Source organism: Trichechus manatus, unplaced genomic scaffold (assembly GCF_000243295.1).
Source record: "Trichechus manatus latirostris isolate Lorelei unplaced genomic scaffold, TriManLat1.0 scaffold00038, whole genome shotgun sequence".
Taxonomy (NCBI): domain Eukaryota; kingdom Metazoa; phylum Chordata; class Mammalia; order Sirenia; family Trichechidae; genus Trichechus; species Trichechus manatus.
This window is the reverse complement of record NW_004443974.1, coordinates 12,086,601-12,114,327: the sequence shown is the minus strand read 5'-3', so window position 1 is coordinate 12,114,327 and position 27,727 is coordinate 12,086,601. Positions and strand designations below refer to the sequence as shown.

Genomic DNA, 27,727 nt, shown 5'->3' with positions numbered 1-27,727 from the left:
ATTATGTGCATGACGGAGTCCCGGGGACTGGCACACGGAGACGTCATGTAGAGGGCACCACAGGGAAGGTTTCTGGATGGGTGCAGCAAGGAGAACGAGAGGAAGTGCTTCCAAAACACATCCCTGCAAGTCACCACCATGAAGATCAAGAAAACACACATGTTGGGGAATCCGGGGACAGAAGTAATGGATCCTTGTGTACTTATGTCTCCAAACTGCAAAATGCCTGAGTATTACCTGGTACATGGCAGAAACCCAATAAATTCAAGGCATCCACATTTTCATCTATACTTCCATTAAGAATGAATCTGAGAATGTGATTCTGTGCAGATAATGTATTCATCCTCTTCTCATTTAATTAATAAAAATACGTATATACCGAGCACCTACTATGTGCCCAGGTCTGTTCCAGGCTCTGAGGACACGGCAGCAAACAAAACAAACCCAAGCCCCTGCCCTCAGGGAGCTGACATTCTAGTTGGGGGAGACTGAGAATAAACAAGAGAAATACAAACGGACACTAGATGGTGGTGCATTCTAAGGAGAAGAGTAAAGCAAAGAGAGAGAGGAGTGCGGGAGAGGGAGGTTGCAGTTTTGTTTCTTTCTCTTTCTTTTTTTTTGGTAACAGCTTTAATGAGACATAATTCACACACCATACAATTCACTCGTTTAAAGTGCACAGTTCAATGGTTTTCAGTATAGAGCTGTGCAACCATCACCACAATCGATTTTAAAACAGTTCTACCACCCCAAAAAGGAACCCCATATGCTTTATCAGTCACTCCCCATTCCCTCATTCCCCCCAGCCTCTGGCAATCACGAATCTACCTTCTGTCTCTATTGATTTGCCTATTCTGGACATTTCACATAACTGAAATCATACAATATTTGTCCTTTGTGTCTGGCTTCTTTCACTGAGCATAATGTTTTCAAGGTTCATCCATGTTGTAGCATGGATCAGAACTTCATTCTTTTTCATGGCCAAATAGTATGCCATTGTTTGGAAATACCACATTGTGTTTATCCATTCATTGGTTGAGGGACATTTGGGTTGTTTCCACCTTTCAACTACTATGAATAACGTTGCTATGAACATTTGTGTACTGCAATTTTCAAAAGGGCGGTTAGTGAAGGTCTGAGAAGATGACGCTTGATTACAGACCTGAAGGAGATGAAGAAGTGAGCCATGCAGATATGCCTGCGGACAAGTAATTTAAGGCAGCAGGAAAAGCAAGTGCAAAGGTCCTGAGGCAGAGTGTGCCTGGGATGTTCACAGAAGAGAGAGGAGATGGGTGTGGCTGAGGTGGAGTGAGTGAAGGAAGGAACGCAAGGACTAAGGCAGAGGGGTAATGGGAAGCCAGAGGGTGAGGGGTCTCATGGGCCGCTGTGGAGACTTGGCCTGCGCTCTGGGTGCAATGAAATGCCATGGGAGTGTTCTGACAGACCATGCCACTTAACAACAGGACTTCTGCCCAGCTGAAATGCAACCAGAGATGGCCTCACTTACTAGCCCCTTCTTTGCTCAGGGATTTTCACCTACCTGACAGCGGTGGTACTAAAAGAGGCCGAGGAGCGGGTGGAGATATAAGGGTAGTGCTTGGTATCAAGTTTGTCCTCAATAGTGTCCTGGAAAGCAAAGAAACAGGTATTAGGCCTGCCATCTGTTTGGAAAGGGCTGACGGGAACTGACACGAGATCATTCAAAGAACAAGTCAGCAAAAAACACGGCCAGGTTTGCAGCAGCCAGCGCTCCTGTGCCCCTGCTGCCTGCTGCCAGGTGCCTAGTGCAGTGCTTGGCCTGGACGAGGTGCTCAATAATCGCTTGTTACACTGAAATGCGTGTGTAGTCTGCTCTTTAAGAGAAGTAAAAAAAATCACATTAATTTTCTTGCTTCTCTTCCAATTTAGTCTTTTTTTTCTCTTTTACATCCTACGTGAGGTTATAAATGTTGCATTCTGTCTAATAAGTTCCTGACACTTGCCGTCAGCATTGCAGGAACTGGGCATGGGCACAATATCTGATGCAGAGAAAGCCTTACACCCTGTTTTTCAAGGGTCTCATTATCTGGTGGGTGGATTCCAGCTATCCACCTCCTTACTGCCTAGAAATCTACACTCCTCTTAACAGCTACCATGTGAAGCCTACTCATGTCTCTTTAGGGGGCTGGGGGAGGAAGTAGAAAAGTGGAGCAGAGATTAAAGGAGGGGGTGAGACAGAGGGGTTGGCTTTATCTATTCCACCAAGTAAAGACATGTAATTGGTTGCTAGATGTCTCATGTTCACCCATTCTTTTGGTTTGTGGGTTTTAAAAATAGGAAGCTGACTCTATATATGTGTACAATTCAATAGGAACACCTGGGTTCTCACCCTCGCCTGCCACAAATTAACTAAGGGATTGTCAGCAAGTCCCTTCATTCTCTGGGCCTCAGGTTTGTTCACCATCGAGTGAGGGATTTGGACAGATTATCTCCAAGTCCAGCCGCAGAGATGGAGCAGTACAGGACTCAATGCAGTGATCCCTCACGCTACAAGGAGAGGAAGAGCGTGACACTACAGGGTTGCTGTGAGACACAACGCTACACTCAACACACACTGAATCCGGCTGTGCACAGGGCACTGTGCCAGAGGACACATCAGTTGAGGGGATGGGATATACGCGGCACACATCCACGTAAAGAGTCTCCCTGACAAATGCCGCAGGAGTTCAGAGGAGGGCTGCTGTGGTGCTGGGTCGTCAGACAGGAGGGGCAGTGGATGGAAATGATGAGCACTGACGGTGATTTTGAAGGAAAGCAGGACGCGGGAAGTGAAAGGGAAGGGCAAGAATATTCCAGGGGAGAGACTAAGTTTGAAACAAAGAGCAGATGAAAAAAGATGCTTGGCAGGCCCGGTCTGGCTGGCTTGGAGGGCTGAGGGAGGTGGGGAGCAGCAAGAGAAGGGGGGGCGGGGTCCATTTCAGAAGCCCTGCCACACCACTGGGGGTGGGGGAGTGCTGCATCACTCAAAGCTACAGCACCAACTGCACACTCACATCCTCTCTATTTGGAGGCGTGAGCATGTTACTCATCTGATCCTTGTGATGCTGGGATGTGCTGGCTCCTTTGGAGATGGGGTCTTCATAAAGGGGTCTCTATAATATAGAGCTAAATCCTCAAAGACATGAGCCACGGACATGGGTTTTGGGGTCTGCGCCTGGCAGTCTCTTGAAACTGCTCTGCATAAAACACTTCAGGACAAGGTGTGCATTCATATGAAAGCTGAAAGATGCTCGGAGACTAGATGCAAATCCTCAAAAAAGAAAACCCTGGGGGGTCACCGCCACCTTACAGCAGGGGCATGAGAATCATCTAGGTCATCAAGAGCCTGTGCCATGGCTCTCCGACACCATGCCCCCACCACACCCCTCCCCTCACTGACCTCCATGATATCTTTAATAATCGGGGTCCATCGTGAGAGCTGATAGGTCTGCTCACTAATGCGTTCCTTCCGTTCCGGCTTGCTCCTGCGGCGCAAAGTGGACTGGATGCAAACACACAAAATATTAGTCTGAGTCAGGGACCACTTGGGAAATAGACAACCTGCTGCTGCCAGGAAATTGTCTCCCATGGACTCTCTCCAGAGTCAGTAATGGCCAAAAGTAAAGAAGGTTTCCTCTAGAATAGCCCAAAATGTACCCCTTTTAGGAACCTGGAACAAACCTGGTCTTTAAAATCATGAAAAATGACAAGTGTAGGTCAGATGTGTAAGTGTCATTTAATTAAAAAAAAGAAAAGTGGTTTGCTTCCTATTATAGGAGAAAACATTACTTTGGGTGTGATGAATTCTTTGATTTAGTCTCAACAGCCTGGTCTATATTGAATGAATCATCTCCATTCTCCTTTTGATCCTTCTTGTGAACAAGGATCTAAAATACTAAACTACCATTGCCAGGTCCAGGTCTACAGTCTGGTGGCTCTGGAACAAAGCTTTTAAGACTCTAAAAAGAGTACATTTGCAACTTGAGCTTTATTAGCACCGTTCTGCGAACTAACTCCTTATAGAAAGCCGGCTCACAGTGGGGGTTCCTACAAGTGAGGTCCATAGCAGAATGCTCTGAAAGACTGCTTAGGTCTCTTCCTCGAGACCTGGAGTCACCAACCCTTTTCTAGAGAACTCTGCGTGGTCTGACCTCCAGAGAATCTGTCCTGACTTCGTTCTGAATCACCAACAGTGCAGAAGACTGAGAAGTGGCACAACTGCTTGACTCTGAGTGTTCTAGTCTCATCTTCACAGAAGATGCTGTGTCTCAGGTCCCCAAAGGCAAAGCCAGCATAACCTAAGGATGTGAAGAATGAAGCTGACTGCGATCCTACTTTGGTTTGGTTCAGAGCACAGCTCAGCTTTAATGATCATGCACAATTCCTGAATGTGCAAGTCTAGCTTCTTGACTTCTATCTTCATGAATGTCATGGATTGAATTATGTCCCCTCAAAAATGTGTGTAGCAACTTGGCTAGGTCATGATTCCTAGTATTGTATGACTGTGTTATCTGATGTGATTTCCTTATGTGTTGTAAACTCTACCACTATGATGAGATTATACGTGATCTCCTCATGTGTTGTAAATTCTATCACTGTGATGAGGTTATACTGATGAGGTTGACAAGATTAGTGTCTTAATGCAATCTCTTTTGAAATATAAAAGAGAGCAGCGAGCAGAGACACACAGGAACCTTGTACCACCAAGAAAGCAGTGCCGGGAGCAGAGTGCATCCTTTGGACCTGAGGTTCCTGCGCCGAGAAGCTCCCAGACCAAGGGAAGACTGATGACATGGACCTTCCTCCAGAGCCGATGGTGAAAGAATTCTCCTGGAGCTGAAGCCCTGAATTTGGACTTGTAGCCTACTGGACTGTGAGAGAATAAACTTCTCTTTGTTAAATCCATCCACTTGTGGTATTCCTGTTAGAGCAGCACCAGATGACTGAGACAGAATTTGGCACTGGGAGTGGGGTGCTGCTCTAACAGATACCTAAAATGTGGAAACGGTTTTGAAAATGTGAATGGATAGAGGAGCGGCAGTGGCAGAGGACCAGCAACAGCAGAGAACCTGCAGCAGCAGAGAAGGGGCAGTGGTAGAAAACCAACAGCAGCAGAATGAGGAGACCAGTGTGAGATGGCACCGGAGCCGACACACGGAGCGAGAGAGCTGACTGCCTGTGCACAGGCTTCCTGGCGGAGTGGGGTGCCTCCTGGCATTTAATCAGTGGAGCTACTGAGCTCTGGAACACTTGCCCCAGTAGGGCAGATGTGGGCATGAGGCCCGAGGGCCAAGAGGCCATAGGAAGCAGAAGCTGAAGAGACAAGGAACACAAGAAGCCGAGCTGCCCCAGTCTCAAAAGGTATGGCCGAGACCTCTGGGGTTTCAAAGGGTGGAGCCATGGCCCCTGGTGTTTCTAAGGGTGGAGTTGTCACTCCGATGGACTAGGAGAATGGTGCGCCTGAAGCCGAGGGAGCAGAGTTGCTGTCCCAGTGGGCCTGGAAGGCGGAGCTGAAGCCCAGGGCTGAGGGGCCTCCACTCAGAATCCGGAGACTGTGGCCAATACCTAGAGTCTGGAGGGCAAGGATATTGTGTAAATTGTCTCAGAGAACAGAGGATTATTTTCAAAGCCTTGAGGGCGAATGTAATGTGTTCTGCTGACTTGCTTGGTGCCTGTTATCCCTTCTTCTCCTCCAGTTTCTCCCATTTGTAATGGAAATGTCTAGCTTGGGCTGTTCTGCCATTGTACATTTGGAAGCAGATAGCTTGTATTCTAGATTTCACAGATGAAGAGGAATTTTTGGATTTTGGACTTGGAGTTAAGACTTTTGCTGTGATATGATGAGATGAATATGTTTTGCATGTTGCAAGGATGTGATTTTTTGGGGGCCAAAGGGTGGAATGTCATGGATTGAATTGTGTCCCCCAAAAAATGTGTGTAGCAACTTGGCTAGGTCATGATTCCCAGTATTGTATGATTGTGTTACCTGATATGATTTCCTTATGTGTTGTAAACTCTACCACTATGATGAGATTATATGTGCTCTCCTCATGTGTTGTAAATTCTATCACTGTGATGAGGTTATACTGATGGGGCTGAACTCTAATTTTTTCCTGTTTTCATTTCTCGATGCTGAGTGTGGGTATATGTATGCATCATAAACTGCCTTAAATAAGTCAGAGCATAAACAGATAAAACACGCCAGCTTCTCCTCTGCCTCTCCCATACAGAAAGCTGGCCCGCGGGCTGAGAGGAAGCCCTTACGTCAGTGACGATGGGCACACCAAGGTGGGCCATGTTGGTGATGATCTCACTGTCCTCGGGGGGAATCTGGGCATGCTGGATCAGTTTGTTCAGGTTTTCCTCAGTGATGCCTGAGAGGACAGAAAAACCCAATCATCAAAACCCAACCACAGCACACGGGAGCATCAGAGGCAGGGTGAGCTTTGGGCTTCATGATGCCCCTTCTCCTCTTCAGGATCAGTGGAAATTATTCTGTTTACCACATCAACTTTACTGTAAGTGAATATAAAACACAGATTGAGATTCATTTTTTAAGCATAAAAGTGAAGAAACTAAGGCAGAAAAGGCTTGTCTGAAGTTGGAAAATCAACAGAGGCAACACAACTTGGGAACCCCCAGGTCCCACCATCCACTCTAGCCACTCTGTCCTAAGCTATGACCATCAGCAACTGCCCCTTGTGGTCTATACTATCTGTCCCCGACTCTAGCCACTCTTTCCTAAGCTGTGACCATTAGCAACAGCCCCCTCATGGTCTATACCATCAGTCCCCCACCCACCCAAGTCAAATTGGACCAAGAGAGTCTTAGTACCCAGCTTTTGCACAATGGACACTTATGGGAAACTATGATATGGGTCAAAATCAATTATTTAAAGGCACAGATTACAAACAAGATGCAAGTTAAAAATATCTAGCAGGTACAGCTCTAAGAAATTTCTATGGTCAGTCAGCTCTTCCTTTTCTCCCCAGCCCTGCCCTCTTCTATATTTTCCATACAATCTAGTAACTCTAGAATTACTGGGAGATATTCAGCCTCGGATTGAGACTGGTTTGCCTACATCACATTTCCCAGAATGTAAAGAACCCCTAGGGTTTTCTAACATAATGCCCTCTTTCTTCCCCTTTCCACATCTTTCAAACTACTTTTCCACTTTGTTTCTCTCTTTCCCAGCTGCCTCATTTTCCCCAAGAAAGGGTCTATTCTCTACAATCCCACCATTCTTACCATTTTTCAAAAAGATGTAGAGAAGGATGATACGGATTTTGTCGTAAGTGGTGACATTTGCATCCAGCAGAATGGGGACGATGGCTCTCATGGGGTCCTTGATCTTCTCCCCTTCAGCATCTGTGCCCATTGCCAGGTCCTGCAGACAACACACCTTGTTGGCCCCATTTCTGGGGACAGTCTGGATATTTGGAACTATCAGAAAATTGGTGACCCATAAACGTCTGGGATTTGTAGCTTGCTTGGGGAAGGTCTTTAAACAGGTACTTCTAGTTCTGTAATTAGGATTACTGCAATTAACATTATTTTCTAAAGTATTAGTGAGAATTGATGAAAGCTCCAGAGTTTCGCTTTCCAAAAACAGAAACTACAATGATTTGCTGTTTTGTTTAAAGGTAGGCTGTTCCTTTCAGGTGAGTGTACCTGCGCCCTGCAGTTCCTCAGGTAAAAGTTTAACCTTGGTAAATCCTCCAGAAGCACAAAGCCCTGCTGAGGGATCAGGTTTAAAGGGATTTGCTTCCCACATATGAAAAGCTTTGATATTTTAAGGTGCCTCGGCCTGGTTAGATTCTTTCCACTCTGCTTTTTGAGTTTCGAAGGACATGCTTTTTGAGTTTTAATTACTCTAGGAACAGTCTCTCTTTTTAATCTTCCTACCATTTTTTTAGGATAAGGAGGAAAAAAAAAAGTGCTCCCAAACCTGCAAATGTAAACCCAGGGATTTGAAGGAAGGGAAGAGGGCTGACAAAAGAACTGAAGATAAAAGAGTGAAGTAAGCCCAATCTTATTTGCCACCATTTTCTGAGTCAACAAGGGTGAGATCTATTCTCGACAGGCCGGAGAAAGCAGCACACTAGTTTCAGCAAACCGAGAAACCATGTGGTCTTATTCTCAGAGACACACAGCTACTACTTCCTTTGTAGTTTTTATGGAGGTTGCCTAAAGGCTCCCTTTTTTTCTCTCAAGATCCCAGGAGTCCATAAAAATTATGATCTCATGTTCACGGTCTCTTCCCAGTCTAGGTCAGAGAAAGGCTGGAGGCCTCTTTTAGGCCGTTCACCTCTCAGTCCTACTGCCAGCCTTAACAGACATTTGGTCAGCAGGACCTGATTCTAATACTCTCTATACACCAAATGAAACGTAACTAGTTCAACAAATACTTTTGAGCACCTCTAAAAAAGTTTAAACATCCAAGGATCAATCCCAGACTCTGCATATTAACTGATCTAAGTATAGCCTACTTACTGGATGGCTAAGTTCTTTTGGACACTTTGTGTTTGCCAAGATCACCTGTGAAACTGATGGATCTTAGCAGAGCTACTTTCTCTTATAAAATAGACTGGTCTTATAAACCCAAGCTAAGGCTATTACATCAAACCAGATGATTTAAATCTTAGCTTCATACCAAAAACTTGAGTTTCTTTTTCTGTGAAAAGAGAGCTATAGCAAAAGCTTCAGAATATTTTAATGCCCCCTTCCCTTAGAAACTGACCAACAGTTTAATAATGTTGTCACACTTGAAGAATGTACTGCCAGGATTAGTGACTCCACACAACACCTCTGAAAAATGTGTCAGCGCTGTTATTTGCATTTTGCAGACGAGGGAAATAAAGCAGAAAGAAATAAGCACATCAAATAAATCAGTGACAGAGACAGAACTCAAATCCCAAACTCTCAACTTTTAGTCTTAATCGTGATCTATGAAGTCTTGAGGTTTTCTGATCACTACCACATTATCCTCTTTCAGCCTCTAGGTCTCCAAAGCTGATGTGGCCATGGCAGGATGAAAACACATTCAGAATATAAAATCTAGCCAACCCTGCCAATGTAGGGCTCAGAACTCCACAAATCTGTCTTCGGCCATTCCAGGGAAAATGGAGCCTTTGGAAAAAGTAAGACATGCAAAATACAAACAGCACAGCATTCCAGACCAATCTAGTCCCTACCATTGAGAGCGGAACTGCACTGGCTCCAGAGAGGTGAGACAACGTGAACTAGTAGGCTTTCCCATCTCTACTTCCTATGATTCTGCAGGATGTTCAAGGTCAGATGGTTAAATTCAGCAGAGTAAATGGACATGGCAGAAGCCTTGCCATGAAAGGAAAATGTCTTACCTGCTCCACTCGGCAGAGTTTATCTACAGTGCCTTGGTAATGCTTCATACAGTCCTCAGCAAGGTGCAGGTGGGTGGAATACTAGGAAAAAGAATGAGAAAGTTTATGAGCAAGGAATTAGTCACCGATTCATACACCATCTACTGAGCACCTACTATGTACAAAACACCGTGGTAGACACGAAGGAGTCTCTAATCTCCTAAAGGAGATAAAACGTGTGTACAAGCAGATGCACAAACATCACAAGGTAGAAAATGTTATGCCAGAAGAGAATAAAAATCACATTCTAAAAGAGTTAAGAGGAAGAAGTCATTTATGGGGTAGGGTGGTATGACGGTTTTATAATATGCCAACAAATTCTTAGATGCTCCTCCCCTTTAGGAGGTGGAGCTTAATTCCCTGCCCTTGAATGTGGGCTGGACTTAGTGGGGAGGAAGTGGTAGGTGTGACCTCTGAGATGAGGACATGAAAAACACTGTGACTTCCTCCTGGTGCGTGCTCTCTCTCTCAGCACTCACTCAGACCCTGTCGCGAGGACACTCAAGCAGTCCTGTGGAGAGGTCATGTGCTGAGGACCTGAGGCCTCCTGCCAACAGCAGGAGATTAGGAAGGATAAAGAGAGAGAAAGATGAACAGGAGAAAAGAAAGTGAGAAGAAATAAGCTGCCTACCCCAGCCTTTCATTTTTTCCTAATAAAAATTAAAGATGACTAAAAACCTGTGGATTTCAATGAATAAATGAGTGTAGTGAGACTTTTGAGAAGTCTTTTTGAAGATGTTTATACTCACAGCTCCAAATTGATCACTTTGGATCACCATACCTTGCTGAGCTCTTTCTGGTACTGAGGCATCTTCTTCAGCATCTGGGACAGGTCCCGCATGGTGGTCTACAAGGAAATGAAAGCGTATGGTCTGACTCCAATGGCTCTGCTCTAACACGGCTGTGCAAGGGTGGTGGGAGCAGACAGGGTAACAGCTAGCACCAGACATCCCAACTGCAAGCTGTGTAACTAAATGAATCTGCTGAACACAAGATCATGTGTGTGTAGATTTCCAGGTCCCTGGCTCAAAAAATTATTCATTCAAATACCATAATCGTATTATAGGTGGGGAACTGAACTCTGAAATCTCACAAATATGTTTTACTTATTGGACTATAAAGTTACTGACAGCATAACACTGGCCAGGAAAAAAGGTTTTTCTTCTATACACCGCTTTTCCGCATGCTCAGCTCAAGCGATCTGAGCATGAAGCTCCCATTTCATCCAGGCAGAAAGGTTGTGTTAGGTTCTGTAGAGAGATGGTCAGAGAAGGCTGGAATCTGAATGCTGCCTGATGGAATGAATCTGTTTACTTTCCACCTGTGAGATCTACCTAATCCTATTCATTTATCAACAAAATTTATTGAATTACCACTACATGCCAGGCACCTTTAGGCACTGAAAATACAGGGGCAAAATGAAAAAAAAAAAAAAAAAGAATTTCTGCCTTCATGGAGCTTCACATTAAGCAGAAGAGCCAACAGTACAGTGGCGTTGGTACTATGCAAGGGGAGTCACGAGGTTGTCGGGTACACATAGCAAAGGCACTGAAATTAGTCTACGGAGGGGGTCAGGGAAGGTGAGGAAATGATGTCTAAGCCAAAGAACCAGGACATAACAAGGCAACGGCCAGAAGCAAGAGAAACTGGGCACGGCTGGGGTACAGGGAAGTGGGGGCAAGAAGGAGTGAGGCAGAGGTGAGACAGAGAGGGCTGTGGGGCCTGATGGCCTAGGTCTTGCAAGGGATGTCTATGAGTGGGACTTCATTCTAGGGAAATGGGAAGTCACTAAATGGTTTTAAGCAGGGAAATAACCCAATCAGAGCTGCATTTTGGAAAGTTCACTGCCCTTGGATAAGATGGGTATGCAACCTCTGATAAAAACTCAAAAGGAGACGCTTAGGTAAGTTAACAATTTTAATCCTACTGTAAGCTAAAAAAAAAAGGTTTCATAGCCCTTCTGGCTTAAAAGAATCATGATTCAAAGAGTAAATATTAATCCTCAGAATAACAAAAAGAAGCTCTCTATAATATCAAAAGATGGGGGCTCCAGATCTGAATCTTGCATCAGAATAAGACAAAAATGACATTAAATGAAGAGAGGGGTATCATCTCCCTAACTCCCTAGTCCTGTCCTGAGGGGGCATCCTCCCTGCTCCTAGGGAGAAAGGAGCAATTAACTTAAAGGGCATTTGAGCATGAGTATTGGTTTACCTTCTCTCCAGTATTCATTCTCTTGCTAGAAGAAAAATCCTTCAGAGAACGGGTGACCTCCCTATAAAACAGAAGGAGGCAGCTAAGTTTCAAAGCAGTATCAAGTGACTCTACGTGGACGCTACATAAGCAATGCAATATTCTTCCTTTAGGAATACGTGGCAACTTTCCTGCCAGTCAGGTATGCGTTTAAAGTGATTTTCTAAGAAAAGAGAAAGATCTACGTAGTTTTTCTAATATTCTAAACCAGTGGTCTCCAGAGTGCGTGCCCGATATGATTCGTGAAGAAGAGAGAAGAAAATATTAGCACATTCTACTCGTGTTTATTTTACCTTATCTTTTTCACATTTATGTTTTTGGTGTATGATATAAAATATATGCACTAGTACACTAAAGCATACATTTAATTCCTAAATCAATTTAAATACTGGAAACGTGGGTCAACGGTTTTTAAAGTTGAGCGATCGAGTAGGTTTGGAGACCACTTTTCTAAACAACAGAACCATCCAAGGCTCTCACTCTTCCTTGCGGATATCCTGAGGGTATCACCAACTCCATGCAGTAGAATGTGTCCTTCCGGGATAGCAGAATTCTCATCTATAGTTTGAAAGTTTTATAACAATGTCTTGGTATTAGAAACATTTGGAAACATTATCAAAGTAAGGTACAGTTCAGTATATAGGTATTGCCTTTTGCTCCAAAATTTTAGGTATGATAGCTATCACTTTTTGCTCAGAAATTTTAGGTATGACAGTAGGTAAGGAAGAAACACCAGCTATATGAAAGAAAGTCTCATTGTATGTAGTGGGGTCTGGATCTTTCAAGGTAATAAATTGGCTTTAAGTGTTTCATGTTTATAAAGCATTTTGCTGAGAGACCTACAAATGCTTTCCAAGAATCCTGAAAGCAACCCTTAATACAGAATGGATTTTCTAACTTTGCTGAGTTGGCGTATGTAACTCAAGCTCAGAGAACAGAGGGATGCATCAGTATTGGCTAGCATGTTGGCAGCTCCACGAAAGCAATAAATTCATCCACTGATCAGCACCACCTAAGCTGCCCAGAGTATGCATATCATCAACAGGGACTGGGGAGAAAGGTCTAACCCCAGAAGAACGGGGGGAAAGGGTGCTCTTACTGGGACACCTCGGCGATGTGCTTGTGACGCAGTGCTATCCAGAGGTCATCGTCCTCGTCTAGCAGCACTTCCTTCACCCGCGCCTCTCCAATGCCGCTCGTCTCGTACCTGGAGAGGACACGTGACTCAGGTATAGCGTGCTATCCCCACAAAATTCACCCACTCCTCTAGCGTCTGGGGTCTTAAAAGCCTGGGAGCAGCCATCTAAGATACTCCATTGGTCTTACCCCTTCGGAAGCAAGGAGAACGAAGAGAACAGAAAACAAGCAAAAGATCAGTCCAAAAGACTAATGGACCACAGTTACTACGGCCTCCACCAGACTGAGTCCAGTACAGCTAGACGGTGCCTGGCTACCACCACTGACTGCTCTGACGGGATCACAACAGAGGGTTCTGGACAGAGCTGGAGAAGGATGTAGAACAAAATTCTAATACACAAAAAAAAGACCAGATTTACTGGCCTGCCAGAGACTGGAGAAACCCTGAGAGTATGGCCCCTGGACAGCCTTTTAGCTCAGTGGTGAAGTCACTCCCAGGGTGCAACGTTCAGCTGGGGATTGGACAGCCCCGTAAAACAAAACGGGACTAATGAGACACAGCAGTCCAGGGACAAGGACTAGACAGCAGAAGGGGACAGGAAAGCTGGTGATAGGGAACTCAAGGTTGAGTAAAGACAGTGCTGACATGTAGTGCAGTTCTTAACCATTGTCATAGGGCAAAATGTATACTGTTTAATGAGAAACTATTTTGTTCTGTAAACCTTCATCTAAAGTGAGAATAGCAGCACAACTGGAAGAATGTAATCGAGGTCACTGAATTGTACATGCAGAAATTTTTGAAACAGTGTATCTTTGGCTATGTATATTTTTACTAAAAAAAAAGGTCCTCCAAGGCCGAGAAGGGAGCATGTTGACATGTCGTGGGATTGTTAACCAATGTCGTAAAAAACAATATGTGTACTGACTGTTCAATGAGACAATATTTGTTCTGTAAACCTTCACCTAAAGTACTATAAAAAAAATTTTAAAAAATTCACCCACTCCTCTTCGGTTTATGAAGAGGAAGCTCATACCCTCAGCAGATGATGTTCACATGAATGATTTCATATTAAGCCACCTGACCCTTTGATGTCACTCAGGTCAGCTGTATCAGCACAGATGGGCTGCAATTCCTTGGGCAGCAAGAGACTCAAAGCTCTAATCAAAGTCAACTAACTTGAAATTTTGTTTTAAAACTTTCAGGGTTGGTGAATATGAGCTCCGCCAGCCATATGGTGCAGGGCATGAAGTCAGGTTACACATGGGCTTATAGTTAAAGGGGAAAGGCAAAGATCATATTTCTCCCCCTCTGGGAAGGGGACTGGGTACTATCCTCAAATGTCTGACACCTAAATACAGTAAAACCTGCAAAAGCCAGAACCTGTGTAAGGTGGGAAACTGTCAGAGAAGGAAAACTCAAATATTTTACACTAATAGAGAGTGACAGAAAAGTGGTAAGACCACACCCTGTCAAAGGTGGAAAGCTTGCCAGACCCAGAAAAACAAGGCAGTCCTGTGGAGGTTTTACTGTAGCTTCGGCAGCTAGCTGCAACAGACTCTCAGTATATTTTTACATGTGAAATCTTTACATCTAGAGGAAAGCAAGAATTAAAAGTAGTGAAAAGGAGAAGAGCTGAGATTCACTCATATTTTTAAAAACTTCACTTTGAAACCACTATCTTTATGGTCAATAATATAAAATGACATGGGAACAAATACTGTTTCCATAAAAAGGAAAATTAGTTTTTAGAAATCGGGTTTCTGCTGATCGCTACCAAGAAAAATGTCCTTTATAGTGAAGAAAAAAAAGCTCCTCTGCGAAGAAAGTTCAGAAACTCCTGTGGATACATTTTATCAGCATCATATTTCATGAGCTGTAATTAAGAAGTATGAACTGTAAGTAAGAAATCAAAGGGGGGAATCAACATAGTAACACATCCAAGCAGGCCAGGAACTGATGTGACCTGAAGTGTGAACCAAAGATCTGAAGTTCTTGCTCCTCCCCCGAAAGGGGCAAGAATATCTGGCTAGAAATATGTGGATTTTGGGAACTCACAGAAACATTTGCAGATTAATCATGAAGACTGTATTAATACATCTCCTTTTCCTGGGATTAAAAACGTCCTATTTGAGTTAGAGATATTTTTGGTCCGTTTACAAAGCTGCAGCGTCTCTAGGGTCTGTAACACTATACTTACTTGTACACATCATTTTCAATAGGCAGCAGGTCATAACTCATTGCCTGGAAAGTCAGTTCATGAAGTACAGGGGAGCTGGGGTCAAAGCCCCGATCCAGAATCAGGAGCTGGGAGCGCGCCTTGTCTGGGCCCTGGGAAGGAAAGAGCGGAGACACTTTCACAAGCCACAGTGCATAGCTCCAGCTCCTCCAACTCTTCTTGTAAGACAGGGGAACAGGAAGAGAGCTCTGAGGCACAATCCTACCAAAATGGCACCAAATTTATGGCTAAACAAGAACGACAATGAAAACCACACTAGAATCCAATGTTTCTATTTTATAAGAAGCGTCCTTTGGAGCAGACAGGAAACTGTGGCTAGGGTCCAAAGTGAGTAGGAGAGCACTGCCTAGGTTCAGCTACAAAAAGGTAACCAATCATCCTAATTTGCCTGAGGCTGAGGGGGGTCCCAGGACCCAGACATTCAGTTTTAAAACCAAGATAGTGATGGAACAGCTCTGTATCTTGATTGTAGTGGTGGTTACGCGAATCCATACATATATAGAATTCATAAAATGCATGATAAAATTGCATAGGAAACGCCCCCCCCCACCAACCCACACAAACATACACACAAATGAATGCGTGTAAACACTGGGGAAATCTGAATAAGGTCTGTAGATTGTATCCCTGTCAATTTTCTGGTTTTGTAGTACACTGAGGGGTTTCCTGGGACACAGGACTTGCCATACTAAAACTGGGAAAGTTTCCGGCAAATGCAGATGAGTCAGTCACCCTAGTTACACTGAAGAGAGTCCATGTCACTGCCGCAAGGACTTTGAGCATTTCACTGGAGGCCAACACGCAAGAAAAGCAGCACCCACATGCACTCTGTGAGCAGCAGACCCGAGCTGTCCTTGGGGCTGTCACACAAACACTAGGGTCAGCTGGCAAGAGAAACACGTGGTCTAAGTCCACGCTTACCTCCCCCATTGTTGGGTCATCAGCTTTATAGGCATCAAGCTTGTCCTGGATTAGCTGAGCCAGCAAGGCATTGTCTTTGTATTCCCTGGCAAAGGAGAAGCGACAAAGAGTGAGCCGCCGATGCACCCAAATGATGACACTGATTGCCCCCAGGAAGGAAGGCAGGACAATGCAGAGGGTCAAGGGAGACGAGAGCTTTATCCGTTGTGTGTGTGTGTGCTTGTGTTTTTTTTTAACAATGAGAATATATTTATATATTACACGTATAATTAAAAGGGGGAAAATAAAATACTTAGCTCAGTGCCTGGAACATAAAAAGTGAGTTTGTAGTTTTTTTTTTTTTCTTGAACTATTTCAATGGAAACAGAATGTCTTTCCAAGCAGCCTCAGCTAAACATAAGCAACGACACTTCAGCAGAGGGCCCCAACCGTTCATCCTTTCCCATAATCAGGCTGCCTGAGCCTAACCCTCCTGATTCTCACTTCTCTCAATTCAAATTCCCTTGGGTCTTGTTTCGTTTTGTTGGTAAGTGACATTTCTGCCAGCATAGTCAGAAAGATAAAAGTGAGAACCTTTGACCTTCTCCTGGAGTTAAGCCTGACAACATGTCCTGGGGCTCCATCTGACTTTACACTGTGTGGCTGCTGCCCACCACCCTGCCAACCTCAATGCTGAAGCAGCTCCATACCCAGCCCTATCCCTCCCACGTATGTGCTCCAAGCTTCCATTACTCTGTCAGAAGAGAGAGCCTCGGCCCCCATTTCTTAACTTCTACCAGGTTGTTTTTAGTGAATACTAATAATTGAGTGAGGCCAGACACTGTTGAAACAATGAGGGAGCAGTTTGTCTAAGGCTAAAAGCTCCAGTAGACAATAAGGCAATAAGGACAAGTGCAGCAAATGGTCCTTGGCACCACCATGCTCTGAACGTCACTCCTTCCTGACCTACCTCTAATCTCTCAGCAGTTTCTGAGTTCCACCAAGTCTACCTCTGCACTCTCTCTGCTAGGTCCTGGCTGCCTACCCCATTCCCATTACTCCAACTTCAGGCCCCACTTCCTCTGGCAGTGGCCTCCTGCTTAGCCTCCCCACGTCTGGTTTCTCCTTGCTCTGATTGCTGCTCACCACTCCCATCTTCATGCTCCCAGAGCACTGCTTTCACTCCCCTGTCCAAACCCCCAAAGGTTTCCCAATGATAACCAAATGAAGGACATAATTCCAAATCTGGCATTCCAGGGCCTCCAGAAATGACCTCATCTCATACTATTGCTCTACACAAACACTACGCTGTACTACTGATCCCCATACACTTGCCCTATGTTTTTCCCAACTCCATACTTTTGCTCAAACCAATAGCAAGAGCAAAGTATCCACACAAAATGCCCTCCTCTACTCATTGATCTATTGAAATCCTATCCTTCAAGACCCAACTCAAATGTTACCTCTAGACTGAAGCTGTTCTTGATCCTGCCAGCTCAAAGGGCCCTCTCCCTACTCTGGATCCCCAAAGGCTTACCTTGCATTGTCCTATGGCACTGGTCTCATGGGGTCTATATCACAGCTGCTTGTTTGCATATCGTACCTACCCTCCCAGATCAGGGACCTTCTAAGGAAGGGCAAGGACTGTGTCTTGAGCTTTATGTCCTCCCCAGTACTTTGCCAAGAGCAAGTAAGTGATGAACGAATGACTTCATAAGATCTGAGGAATATGTCCTTTGTAGAATTATTCCGATTTTGTGTTTTATTTTGAAATATCTCCTGCTGCAAAGACTGTTTTTCAAACAAGGTTAAAAAGAGATCGATACTCAGTAACTGAACATACATATTTTATGCTCTTTTCTATATGTGTATTATATTTCACAATAAAATTTTAAAAATAACAAAAACATTGGAAGAATAATTTTAAGTGAGAGAAGTTCAGCTCTTGACCCTCTTGAGACAGCTTTCAGAGGGACCGTAAGCCCAGAGGAAGTGGCAGGGACAGACACATGGAATGCCCTTCAAGGCACACTGGTGTGCTGCCTTACCCCCGATACCGCACAGCTGGGTACTCCTTCAGGGTGGCGCACAGAGTTGCGATCTGCTCTGCCAGGCGCTCCAGTATAGGATTCTTCATCTGAGCCTTATGGGGACTGTAGAAGCTTTGGAAAGAGTCAGCAGAGTCCAGAGAATACACCTGAGGAGAGGAAAAAGTATACACGGTGTTTACATCCAGAATGGTAGGCTGTTGGAGTTTTTTTAACCCTGGTAGTGAGTCTACAGAACATGTTGTCCTTTATTCTACAAATACATGCTGAGTGTCTACTATGTGCTAGGCACTGTGCTAAATAAACACTTGGGAGTATTAATAACCAAAACATACATACATACATCACATCCCTGTCCTCCAGCAGCTTGCAATCTAGTAGGGGAAAGCGGACAATAAACATAATGAAAAAGTAATTTTATGGTATGAGAAACTGGTTAAGTGTATGAGGAAATGACAGAGCAGGGAAAAAAGGCCCAGGAGGGCAGGGGAGGGAGGATGCTAGGCCTCATTTAGACGGTGACATTTTTAGCAAGGACTTGAAGGAGGTGAGGAGTTTATTACCAGTAGGGGGCCTTTAATGTGGAGAAAACGGCTACAGCCAAGGCCTCAGGTGGGAGGTGCCTACAGTGTCTGAGGAACAATGAAGTGGCCAGGAAAACAGTAGTAGAGGTTAGTAAGACCTGCTAGGCCATGTACGTTTAGTTTTAACAAAGAAAGGATAAATTAGAATTGTGCTGTGACTAAGGGCAAATAAAGACGCTTTTTATGGATTTAACAATATCTTCTCCTCAGTAGTATGTGCTAAGTGTTTTTCTTTTTCTTTCTTTCTTTGGCGGGGGGTGGGGGTGTTGTTTGGAAATTTAATATGCCCTCTTAAACTACTTAGTCTACCAACTGTCAGTATTCTCTCAGAATCTTATTTACATAAACTACCTTGATCTTTCAGAAAACCTGAAGTTTTTTTTTTTTTTTTTAAACAACATGTTTATTACTGTTTAAAAATATCTGATACATAATAGGGTTGAATATGCTAAAGCTGGATTTTGTTCAGTCCAGGAATTGACAGGGCTCACACAGAGAGACAAAAATGTCCTGCCTCCTAGCAGGGAATAGGCTTTAGGCCAAATGAGAAAGGAAAGAGACAGCCTTTAAACACTATTTTTTTTCCATCCCTCCTTATCTAAGAATAGGTCACTTTCTGATGCCTAGAAGCTGATGTATAAAGATCCAATATACCACAGTCATCTTTTATCCCCACAAAATGCATTAAAGTGCTTTTGTTTTTGTTTCTTTGTTTGCTGGGGGGAGACATTTTAACAAGTCTTAAAATAATAAGATAAATTTTATATATTCTCACACAACTGGCTTCACCTTTACCAGTTTAAGAACTTTGTTTTTTTCCAGGGAGAGAGGTTTGCTCTTGCTGCATTTGGCACTGGAAGTGTTAATGGCTAATGACGAAGGCTACCATCTGTTCTCTAAGCACATGACAAGCTGAGGTTATCTCTACAAAAAAACAGTCTTCTTTGCAGCAGATGGGTGTTGTCCGATCCCTTCCCCTCAACTCCTTTGATGTTCTTTTCTGATTGCCTTGTTTTTGGTAATATTCAAGGGGTCAGCTGATAAGAGTGGACACTGTAAGCAAGGATGAAATGCACACAAAGAAAGGCACAATGGCTGACAAAAAATTCGGAAATAATCGGAGAGTGAGATGGGAACATGGGGCAGATCCCTAAGGAATACTGTTTCCATTACATAAACATTCACTCACAACACGTCATTCAGCCCACTTGGAATAGGATACTCTCCCTCGTCTACTCTCCTTACTAAATCCCTACCCTCCTCCCACCACCTCTGATAATTTGCCAGCATTCTTGATAGAATAACTAGGATGCAGACTTTCTATGTACTCCTTACTCAGACTCACCTGGGATTCATATGGGAGAAATGCAATGTTGATTTCGGTCAGAGTTTTGATGACCTTGGCTGCTCGAGATTTTACCAGCTCATTGAACAGGGCATCTGGACAAGCTGCAAGAATGACAAAAGACAGCAGGCTTTCCTGTCCACTTGCTGGTTCATTTCAAGGCTACGCACGTCCAGTGGACTCTATTTTATTAGGCTTTTTAAAACGCAACTAGAAAGTCCATCCCATCATAAAATATCCACTACCTCCAGGGAATAAAAGGAATGTGAAACTACCACAAGACCTTAAACATGTAACAGAGGAACAAACGGCAACAGATAAAAATTTAGATACTGAGAGCTAATAAAATTCATTTTCTGATACCAAGGGAACTAAAAAAAAACAACAAAAAACAGAAGAGATAGAGAAAGGAAAAGGCCTGTAATATAAACCAACACCACACCTCTAATGTGTTTATAATAAGTAAAATAAGAAAAATAAAACCACTGGGAAATGTGATGCAGGCATTTCCCCCAGAACCTCTAAGGAATCCAGCAGCCAGGAGGCCCACTTGGTGGTGGTGTCCACAATTTATAATGACTCTCCTGGGCCCAACAAATGGCTTCAGGCTCCAGAAATGTGTTGTCAGTTTATTATTAGTAATACTATGTAACTGATGTCTTTGTTACCCATATTCAAAGACTATGAAATCATTTTTTTGTTATAATTTTTCATTTTCTCAGAGGTGAGTTTTGTGGGGTTTTTTTCTAGAGAGACAACGCTCTAGAACTGTTACTGTTGTATACACCTTAGCTATCCAGGTCTATTCACCTCTTTGTTATTAACCAAGATTGACCAAGATGCTCCTCCACTAGGCTCCATGCACAAAATCCCCACGAAAGAAGAAAACTAATTCCAGGACAAGCATGCAGGTTCTATCTGATACAAAGACCACCAGACTTTTTTATTTGTAGCTGAAAAACTACTACTTCTTTTTGGTAATATTCAAGGAGTCAGCCGATAGGAGTGGACACTGTGAGCAAGGATGAAACGCACACAAAGAAAGAAGAACACTACAGTTCATAGTGATAACTGGAAGTCTATTCAATGAAATACCAAGGCTAGCATTTTTCTCAGCATTAAACCTTTTAGTCCTTAAAAGAGGTGCTTGGTGTGCTACTGTTCATCAGGAAGGACTACATGACCTGGTAGATTTGTATTTGTGTTTATTTTCATCTCATGTAATTTATCTTCTGAAGAAAAAATAACCCATCAGGACAAACATGGCAACAACCTGTTTCTTCCCTATTGATCTGACTTGGTTTGGGTTCAGGCTTGCTGTGCAGAACGCTAACTTAGAATGGCAGAGGAGAAAACCTAGGCCATACTTACAGTCCGTGAAGAAGACGTGAGCAGCCCGGTATTTAGCAGTCGGTGCATCTTTAAAGTCACTGATAAGAGAGTGGACAGACTGTAGGAAGGGGAAAAAAAGAGGGACTGAATCCAATTCTAGTGGCAAATGGGACCTATTCCTGAGCTGAACTAATTACAAGCTGGCTGCAAGCTACTTGCACAAAATAGCAGGGGATTTTTGATGTGCAATTTTTTTTTTCTCCTGAATTTTATTTATTTTGTTGTTGAGAATATACAGAGGAAAACATATACCAATTCAACAGTTTCTACATGTACAATTTAGTGACATTGATTACATTCTTTGAGTTGTGCAACCATTCTCACCCTTTTCTGAGTTGTTCCTCCCTCATTAACATAAATTCACCGGCCCCCTAAGGTTCCTATCTAGTCTTTCGGGTTCAATCTGATCCCATATAGATAGTTCTTAAAAGAGCATAATGCTCAAGGCAGACCTTTTTTTACTAGTTAAGCTAACCTACTGTTTGGTTTTAAGATAACTTCAGGGGACATTTTTGGTTTAAGATTTAAAGATTTATCTCAGGGCAATAGTTTCAGGGGTTCATCCAGCCTCCATGGCTCCAGAAATGATGTGTAATTATAATATTCATGTTCCACCATAACTTAGTTCTGAGGACTGACAGGACTCTTGAAGAGTTCCGATGAACCAAGGCCTGCTTTGCTCACCCAGGATAATAATGTCAGTTCTCTAGAGCCACTATACCTCGGGTTCCCTAAGAAGAGATCCACAAAAGAGAAAACTTGTCAGAAATCTTCTAGGAGATTCATAATGATGAATTCCAGCAACTTAGATGCAGCTGCAAGAACTCATATGTGAGCCAGTTTTCAAAAGCGAAAAAGTGTGAAAACTGAGGGAATTTATATAGATTAAAGGAGACTGAAAATATCTACCGACCAAAAGCAAGGAGGAACCTTGTTTGGATGCTGATTTGAACCAATCAATGGTTAAAGTACATATAGACAGGTAGACAGATAGACAGATAGTTTTATGTTATGTGAATTTACCTCAATAAAAAATTATGAGACAATTAGGTAAATTTAAACACTAACTGGATGCTGGAGAAATAAATCTGAAAGCACAAAATACAGGTACTCCCCGGGTTACAAACGTCCAACATACTATAAAGTGTGAGTTACTCATACTCGCCCTTTAATGTTATGTAAATGTGCCCTCATTTTGAAACCACTAAACCAACCCCTGCTGAAACAAAGCTTCATCACAATCACCTTCACTTGCTGCACGTGCAGCTTTTAAATGACTGAAAAGGCTTCAGCTTCCTTTTGCACTGAAGGTATGCACCTGTTCTGACTTACCTACCAAATTCTTAAAGACACAATCAGTAATGGATCTCGGATCTCGTTTGTAACCCAGGGACTACCTTATCAAAGTTCTGGAGGTGAACCGCTAATTAGGTAAAGTGGATCTCCTGTCTGGGGAGGGGAGTGCAAGGCGAAGAACTAGAACGACCCAGTGCCATAGAAAGCCAACATTGGCTTTCTGCAAAGCTGTTATTTTTCAGGAAGTTTAGTACACGTGTCACTCCTCTCTGTGCCCTGCCTTCCCCTCCCCTCCCCATTTGTGGATTGTATGCTTAAACAGAGTAGTGTGTTAAATGCGTGCTTAACCTAAAAATATCAAGCACTCTGCCACACAGATACCACGCTGGCACGCTAACCTGAGCCAATGTTCTTGTCTGGTGGAGGGTTTACCTTCTCAGAAGGAGTGATGAGGTACACAGCTTCCAGGCTGGGGAGCGGTTCTCTGCGCTTGTTGATATCTTCTACAACTAGACAACAGAATATTAGCCCATAGTGAATAAGAAAAGGTAACAGTGATCATAAAGCTAGAAGCAATATAGACAGGCCACCTTCAGACTAGCATGGATAAAAATCTACAGTGGGGGGAAAAACTTTCTTAAAGATACAACATTCCTTGGGCGTGAACTCACCATGTTCATGATACTGGAAAACCTGAAATCTTATCACCCTAAATACTTCCCATTTGCCACTTCAGTCTAAGTAAATCCCTTGATCTCCTCTAAGCAAAAACGGAAAATGCTACCCCATTCTGTCAAGGACAATTCTTTTGCCTCTTCCTTCAGCTTTTTTCATCTGTGCTAAGTAAACTCAATGCATTTCAAGTTTCCTTGTTGGGTTTGTCAACAGCTGGATAGTTTTATCATTTTTCTCTGGATAGCAAATGAAGTCATTCCAAATACACCCTCTACATAATACTGCTTCTTGGAATAGTTTAAACATTATACTTTGTTAAGATTAAACATTATATTTTTTTAAAGCAAATCACGGGCTTTGGTTTGCTTGTTTCTCTTAGGTTATGCCAGTTACTTTACCTGGCAGGAACAGCTTTGGGGATAATCATCATCTTAATCACCATCTGAGAAAGCTTAGGATGCTTAACCTATGCTGCACTGTCCTCGGGTATGGAGAGAGCAATACAACTGCATGTGCCACTGCTCCTATGCAGAGGATTTAAGCAAATAAAAGCATCACTTTAAAAGTATCCCTTGCAATATTTATATTTTACTCCAAATGGGGTGGAGGGAGAGAGGGAGGTGGGGGGGAGAGAGAGACGGAGAGAGAGAAGGAGGGAGAGATAGAGAGGGAGAGAGAGGGGGGAGAGGGAGAAGGAGAGAGGGGGGGAGAGAGAGAGAGTGAGAGTGTGTGTGTGGTGGGGCAGAGCTAAGTCCTCATCTACCACAGGAAGTCAATAGATAATGTCTAATACTGATGAATCAAGAGATAATAGTATAAGCATTTATGAAACAGTGAAACTATAATCAGAAGAAAGAGCAAAGTAGCTGTCTCTGGGATGATGGACTGTGGGGGTTAGGGAAGAAGGGGAAGGGGCAGGACATTGCTGTTCCTCTGCTATAAGCTAGTGAGCCCCATTTGGCTTTCTTTTCCCTTAACTTTTGTTCATTTGTTGCTTTGATAAAGAAAAAATAGTTTTAAAATTCAATAACAAAAATAATTTTGAAAGCTCAAAACAGGGGCAAGCCTGGTCTTAAAAGCTGACTTGGATCACAAAGAAGTCACACTAAAAATTCTGTACTTCAGTTTAAAGAATTATGCTTCTGGTAGTAGATAAACTGGATTTGGAAATTTATTTTTAAAAATTAAGGAATAAAAAAAAAAGAAAAAAGAAGGAATCACACCCAAGCTGTGATATATACATACTTCACATAGAATTTAATCAGTTAAAAAAAAAAATCCATAATATACTATCACCATAATTTCACAATTTAACAACATTTTAACACCAAAGAATAGTGAGGGCATAACTTTCGAGTAAAGGACAGATACATTCAAAAGAACCTAAAACATAAACATACAAATAATTATCAAGCAAATGCCTGTATAACCACTACCCCAGTTAAGAAACAGACTCCAGCAAGCACTGCAGAAGTGCTCTCACCCTACCCTGCCTATCCGTCCCCAATCACAATTTCCTTCCTTCCTCCCTTCCGAGGTAACAAACATCCTGACCTGATCGCATCCTTACTTCTCTTTATGATTTCATCATCTGTATCAGCATTCCAAAACAAAATAGTTTAGTTCTGCCTGGTTTTGAATCTTAAATGTTTTGAACATTTTTAAATGAAGGCATACTGTCTCTTGCTTCTTTTGCACAACACTACATTTATCAGATTTGTTCGTATTAGTGTGAGTAGTCAGAGTTCGTTCATTTTCACTGCTGTACAGCAGTCCACTGTGCGACTATACCAGAATTTATTTAACCACTCTACTCTTGATGGACATTTTGGTTGCTTCCAATTTGGGGCTACTATGAACAATGAATGCTCTGTGAACATTCCTGCACATGTATCCTGGGCACATGTCTGAGGTTCTCTAGGACACACATCCAACCAGAGGCTTGCTGGCTCACAGGACATGCATACCTTCAACTTTATTAGATACTGCCAAGTGTCTTTCAAAGTAGCTGTGCCAACGGACACTACATCAGATAGGAATTCCCATAGTTCCACATCCTCACAGTCACTTGGCCTTATCAGACTTTAAATATTTAAATTTGATGAATGTTTGGTGGTATCTCACTCTGGTTTTAATTTGCATCTCCCTGACTACTAATGAGGGTGGGTATTTTTCATATATTTATTTTCATTTGGATTTCTTCCCTTGTTAAGTGTCTGTTAAAGTCTTTTGCCCATTTTTTCTCTCAGGTGGCCTGTCTTTTCCTTACTAATTTAACCTTTCTTCATGCATTCCTTTAACAAATACATTTCTGTTGTTGCTGTTTTCTTTTTTTTTAATTGTACTTTTAGTGAAAGTTTACAATTCAAGTCAGTCTCTCATGCAAAAATTTATACATACATTGTTATGTGACCCTAGTTGCTCTCCCTATACTGTGACAGCACACTCCTCCTTTCTACCCCGGATTTCCCGTGTCCATTCAACCAGCTCCTGACCCTCTCTGCCTTCTCATCTCACCTCCGGAAAGGAGCTGCCCACTTGGTCTCATGTACCTTTTTGAGCTAAGAAGCACACTCTTCACGAATATCATTTTATTTCCCACATTCCAGTTTAATCTTTGTCTGAAGAGATGGCCTCAGGAATAGTTTTAGTTCTGGGTTGACAGAGAGTCCGGGGGCCATGCTTTCTGGGGATCCTCCAGTCTCATCCTTTAACAAATATATAATGAGCATCTAGCACTATTGTAGGTGGTAGGGATTCAGCTATTAACAAGATAGCCTTGGGTCTCTCTCAAGGAGCTTACAGTCCTCCACACAGGGTGCTGAAAGAATCTAAAGTCAAAGAGATAATAATGAATAGGAAAGTACTCTGGAGAGTAAAGCACTCTATAAAGAGAAGGCATGAGTATTACTCAAACACAGAGAGAAGATTGTGCTCACTTGTTATCCCCTCGGTCATGATGTCCGTCATCTTGCAGCAGGAGGACAGCATCCTCATGCTTAGCTGATCGACCACCAACACCTGGAAGGAAAGAGACCTGCTTACAGGCTGTATGGCACCTGCTACAGATTCTCTCATGAGCTGACTTCACTAGACTTCAAAAAGAGCCCCAGAAATGCAGAATATGGAGAGAACAATATTTCCTATGGGTAAGAAGTTTGCTGAGATACTTGCTAGCTTTTATCTCCCACACCCAAACCTAACCTTCTAGGAGTTAGAATTTACTCTCATTGACTTAATTGTATAAACTTAAAAAAAAATTAGAGGCAGGGCCAAGATGGCGGAGAAGTCAGATGCTTCCGGTGGACCCTCTTACAACAAAGACCCGAAAAAACAAGTGATTCGATTATATATGGCAATCTAGGAGCCCTGAACATCAAAGGCAGAGTTGAGGAGCCAGACTGAGTGGCAGAGGGAGGGAGAGATGGTTCAGAAGCAGCAAGGAGTTATCAGACCTGACCTAGTGAGAGCCTGAGCCCTTCAGGCCTGATCAGCTCGGGGGTGAGCAGTGAGGAAGGCAAGCAGCCATGCTCAGGAGGCACATTTTCCGCACCGGGAGAGACCCAGCACCAGAGACTCTACACGGCCACCCAGAACCAGTGAGAAGCAGCTCTCCACGAAAGATAAGTACTTGCATACGGCTTACCGTATGGATCAAAAACATCCTCCCTAGGGAAAAACCTCTCTCCCATTTACCACCCTGCTCCCCGCTCTGCACCAGGTCCCGGAATGGCTTCAGCAATTGCCGAGTCCCCTGGGCCAGAAGTAGGATCCGTCACACACTCTGAGCCATTCTCCCTACCTTGGAGAGTGAACAAATTAACAAACAGGGGAAAAAATAAATGGCTGGCTCCCCTAAGCCAGGAACCCAGGGTAGGCACAGCTCCTTTTCCTAGGCACAGGTATAAGGGGTCCACTGACTTTGAGTACATTTCCCCCTGCATAGACTTGTGTGGGCCCATCTCAACAGCATAGGCCCTCATTACCGCAGTGCAACAGGGTATATACTGGAACTCTAACTTCAACTGCTTCAGCTGTGAAGTGTCTTGACATTTGACACTGCTCTACCCATTAAGAAGGGTCTTCACCTACCCACATCAGGGGCCAGAGGACTGGTGGCTCCACCCATGCCACCTAGCCACCTGTGATAGCGGCCCATAAATAAGAGGTGCCCCCCAGTCCTTACAGCCAACAGCATTAGGTGCTCATAGTCCGGCTGCAAAACCCACCCACCTACGCGCTCTAGGGAACAGTGACACGCCTTCCTCCTGGACACTCGGGGGCGGCTGTTAGGCCCCTGCCTTGCTCAGAGTGTGCCCCATGCTGCAGCCAGATACCTGTGCCTACACCAATCACCCATGCCTGTCTAGGACTGTAAGTGAGAGCCTACATCACACACTTGGTGGCTATCTACCTAGGCACCTGAGCTGAATCCATACAG

At 43.5% G+C, this 27,727-nt stretch overlaps 1 protein-coding gene across 1 annotated transcript in view; it reads right to left on the bottom strand.

The window, feature by feature from the left end:
* STXBP1 (syntaxin binding protein 1) overlaps nt 1-27,727 on the bottom strand; it is an 84,310-nt gene that overhangs the window by 9,875 nt on the left and 46,708 nt on the right. The window contains exons 3-17 of the mRNA XM_023730762.1: nt 26,226-26,307; nt 23,044-23,120; nt 21,295-21,373; nt 19,924-20,027; nt 17,995-18,143; nt 15,968-16,052; nt 15,008-15,138; nt 12,772-12,879; nt 11,634-11,694; nt 10,201-10,266; nt 9,381-9,461; nt 7,267-7,405; nt 6,283-6,392; nt 3,419-3,520; nt 1,541-1,626 (exon numbers count right to left, since the gene is read on the bottom strand). Coding sequence (XP_023586530.1) covers nt 1,541-1,626; nt 3,419-3,520; nt 6,283-6,392; nt 7,267-7,405; nt 9,381-9,461; nt 10,201-10,266; nt 11,634-11,694; nt 12,772-12,879; nt 15,008-15,138; nt 15,968-16,052; nt 17,995-18,143; nt 19,924-20,027; nt 21,295-21,373; nt 23,044-23,120; nt 26,226-26,307 — 1,460 coding nt within the window. The remainder of the gene's footprint in view (nt 1-1,540; nt 1,627-3,418; nt 3,521-6,282; nt 6,393-7,266; nt 7,406-9,380; nt 9,462-10,200; nt 10,267-11,633; nt 11,695-12,771; nt 12,880-15,007; nt 15,139-15,967; nt 16,053-17,994; nt 18,144-19,923; nt 20,028-21,294; nt 21,374-23,043; nt 23,121-26,225; nt 26,308-27,727) is intronic.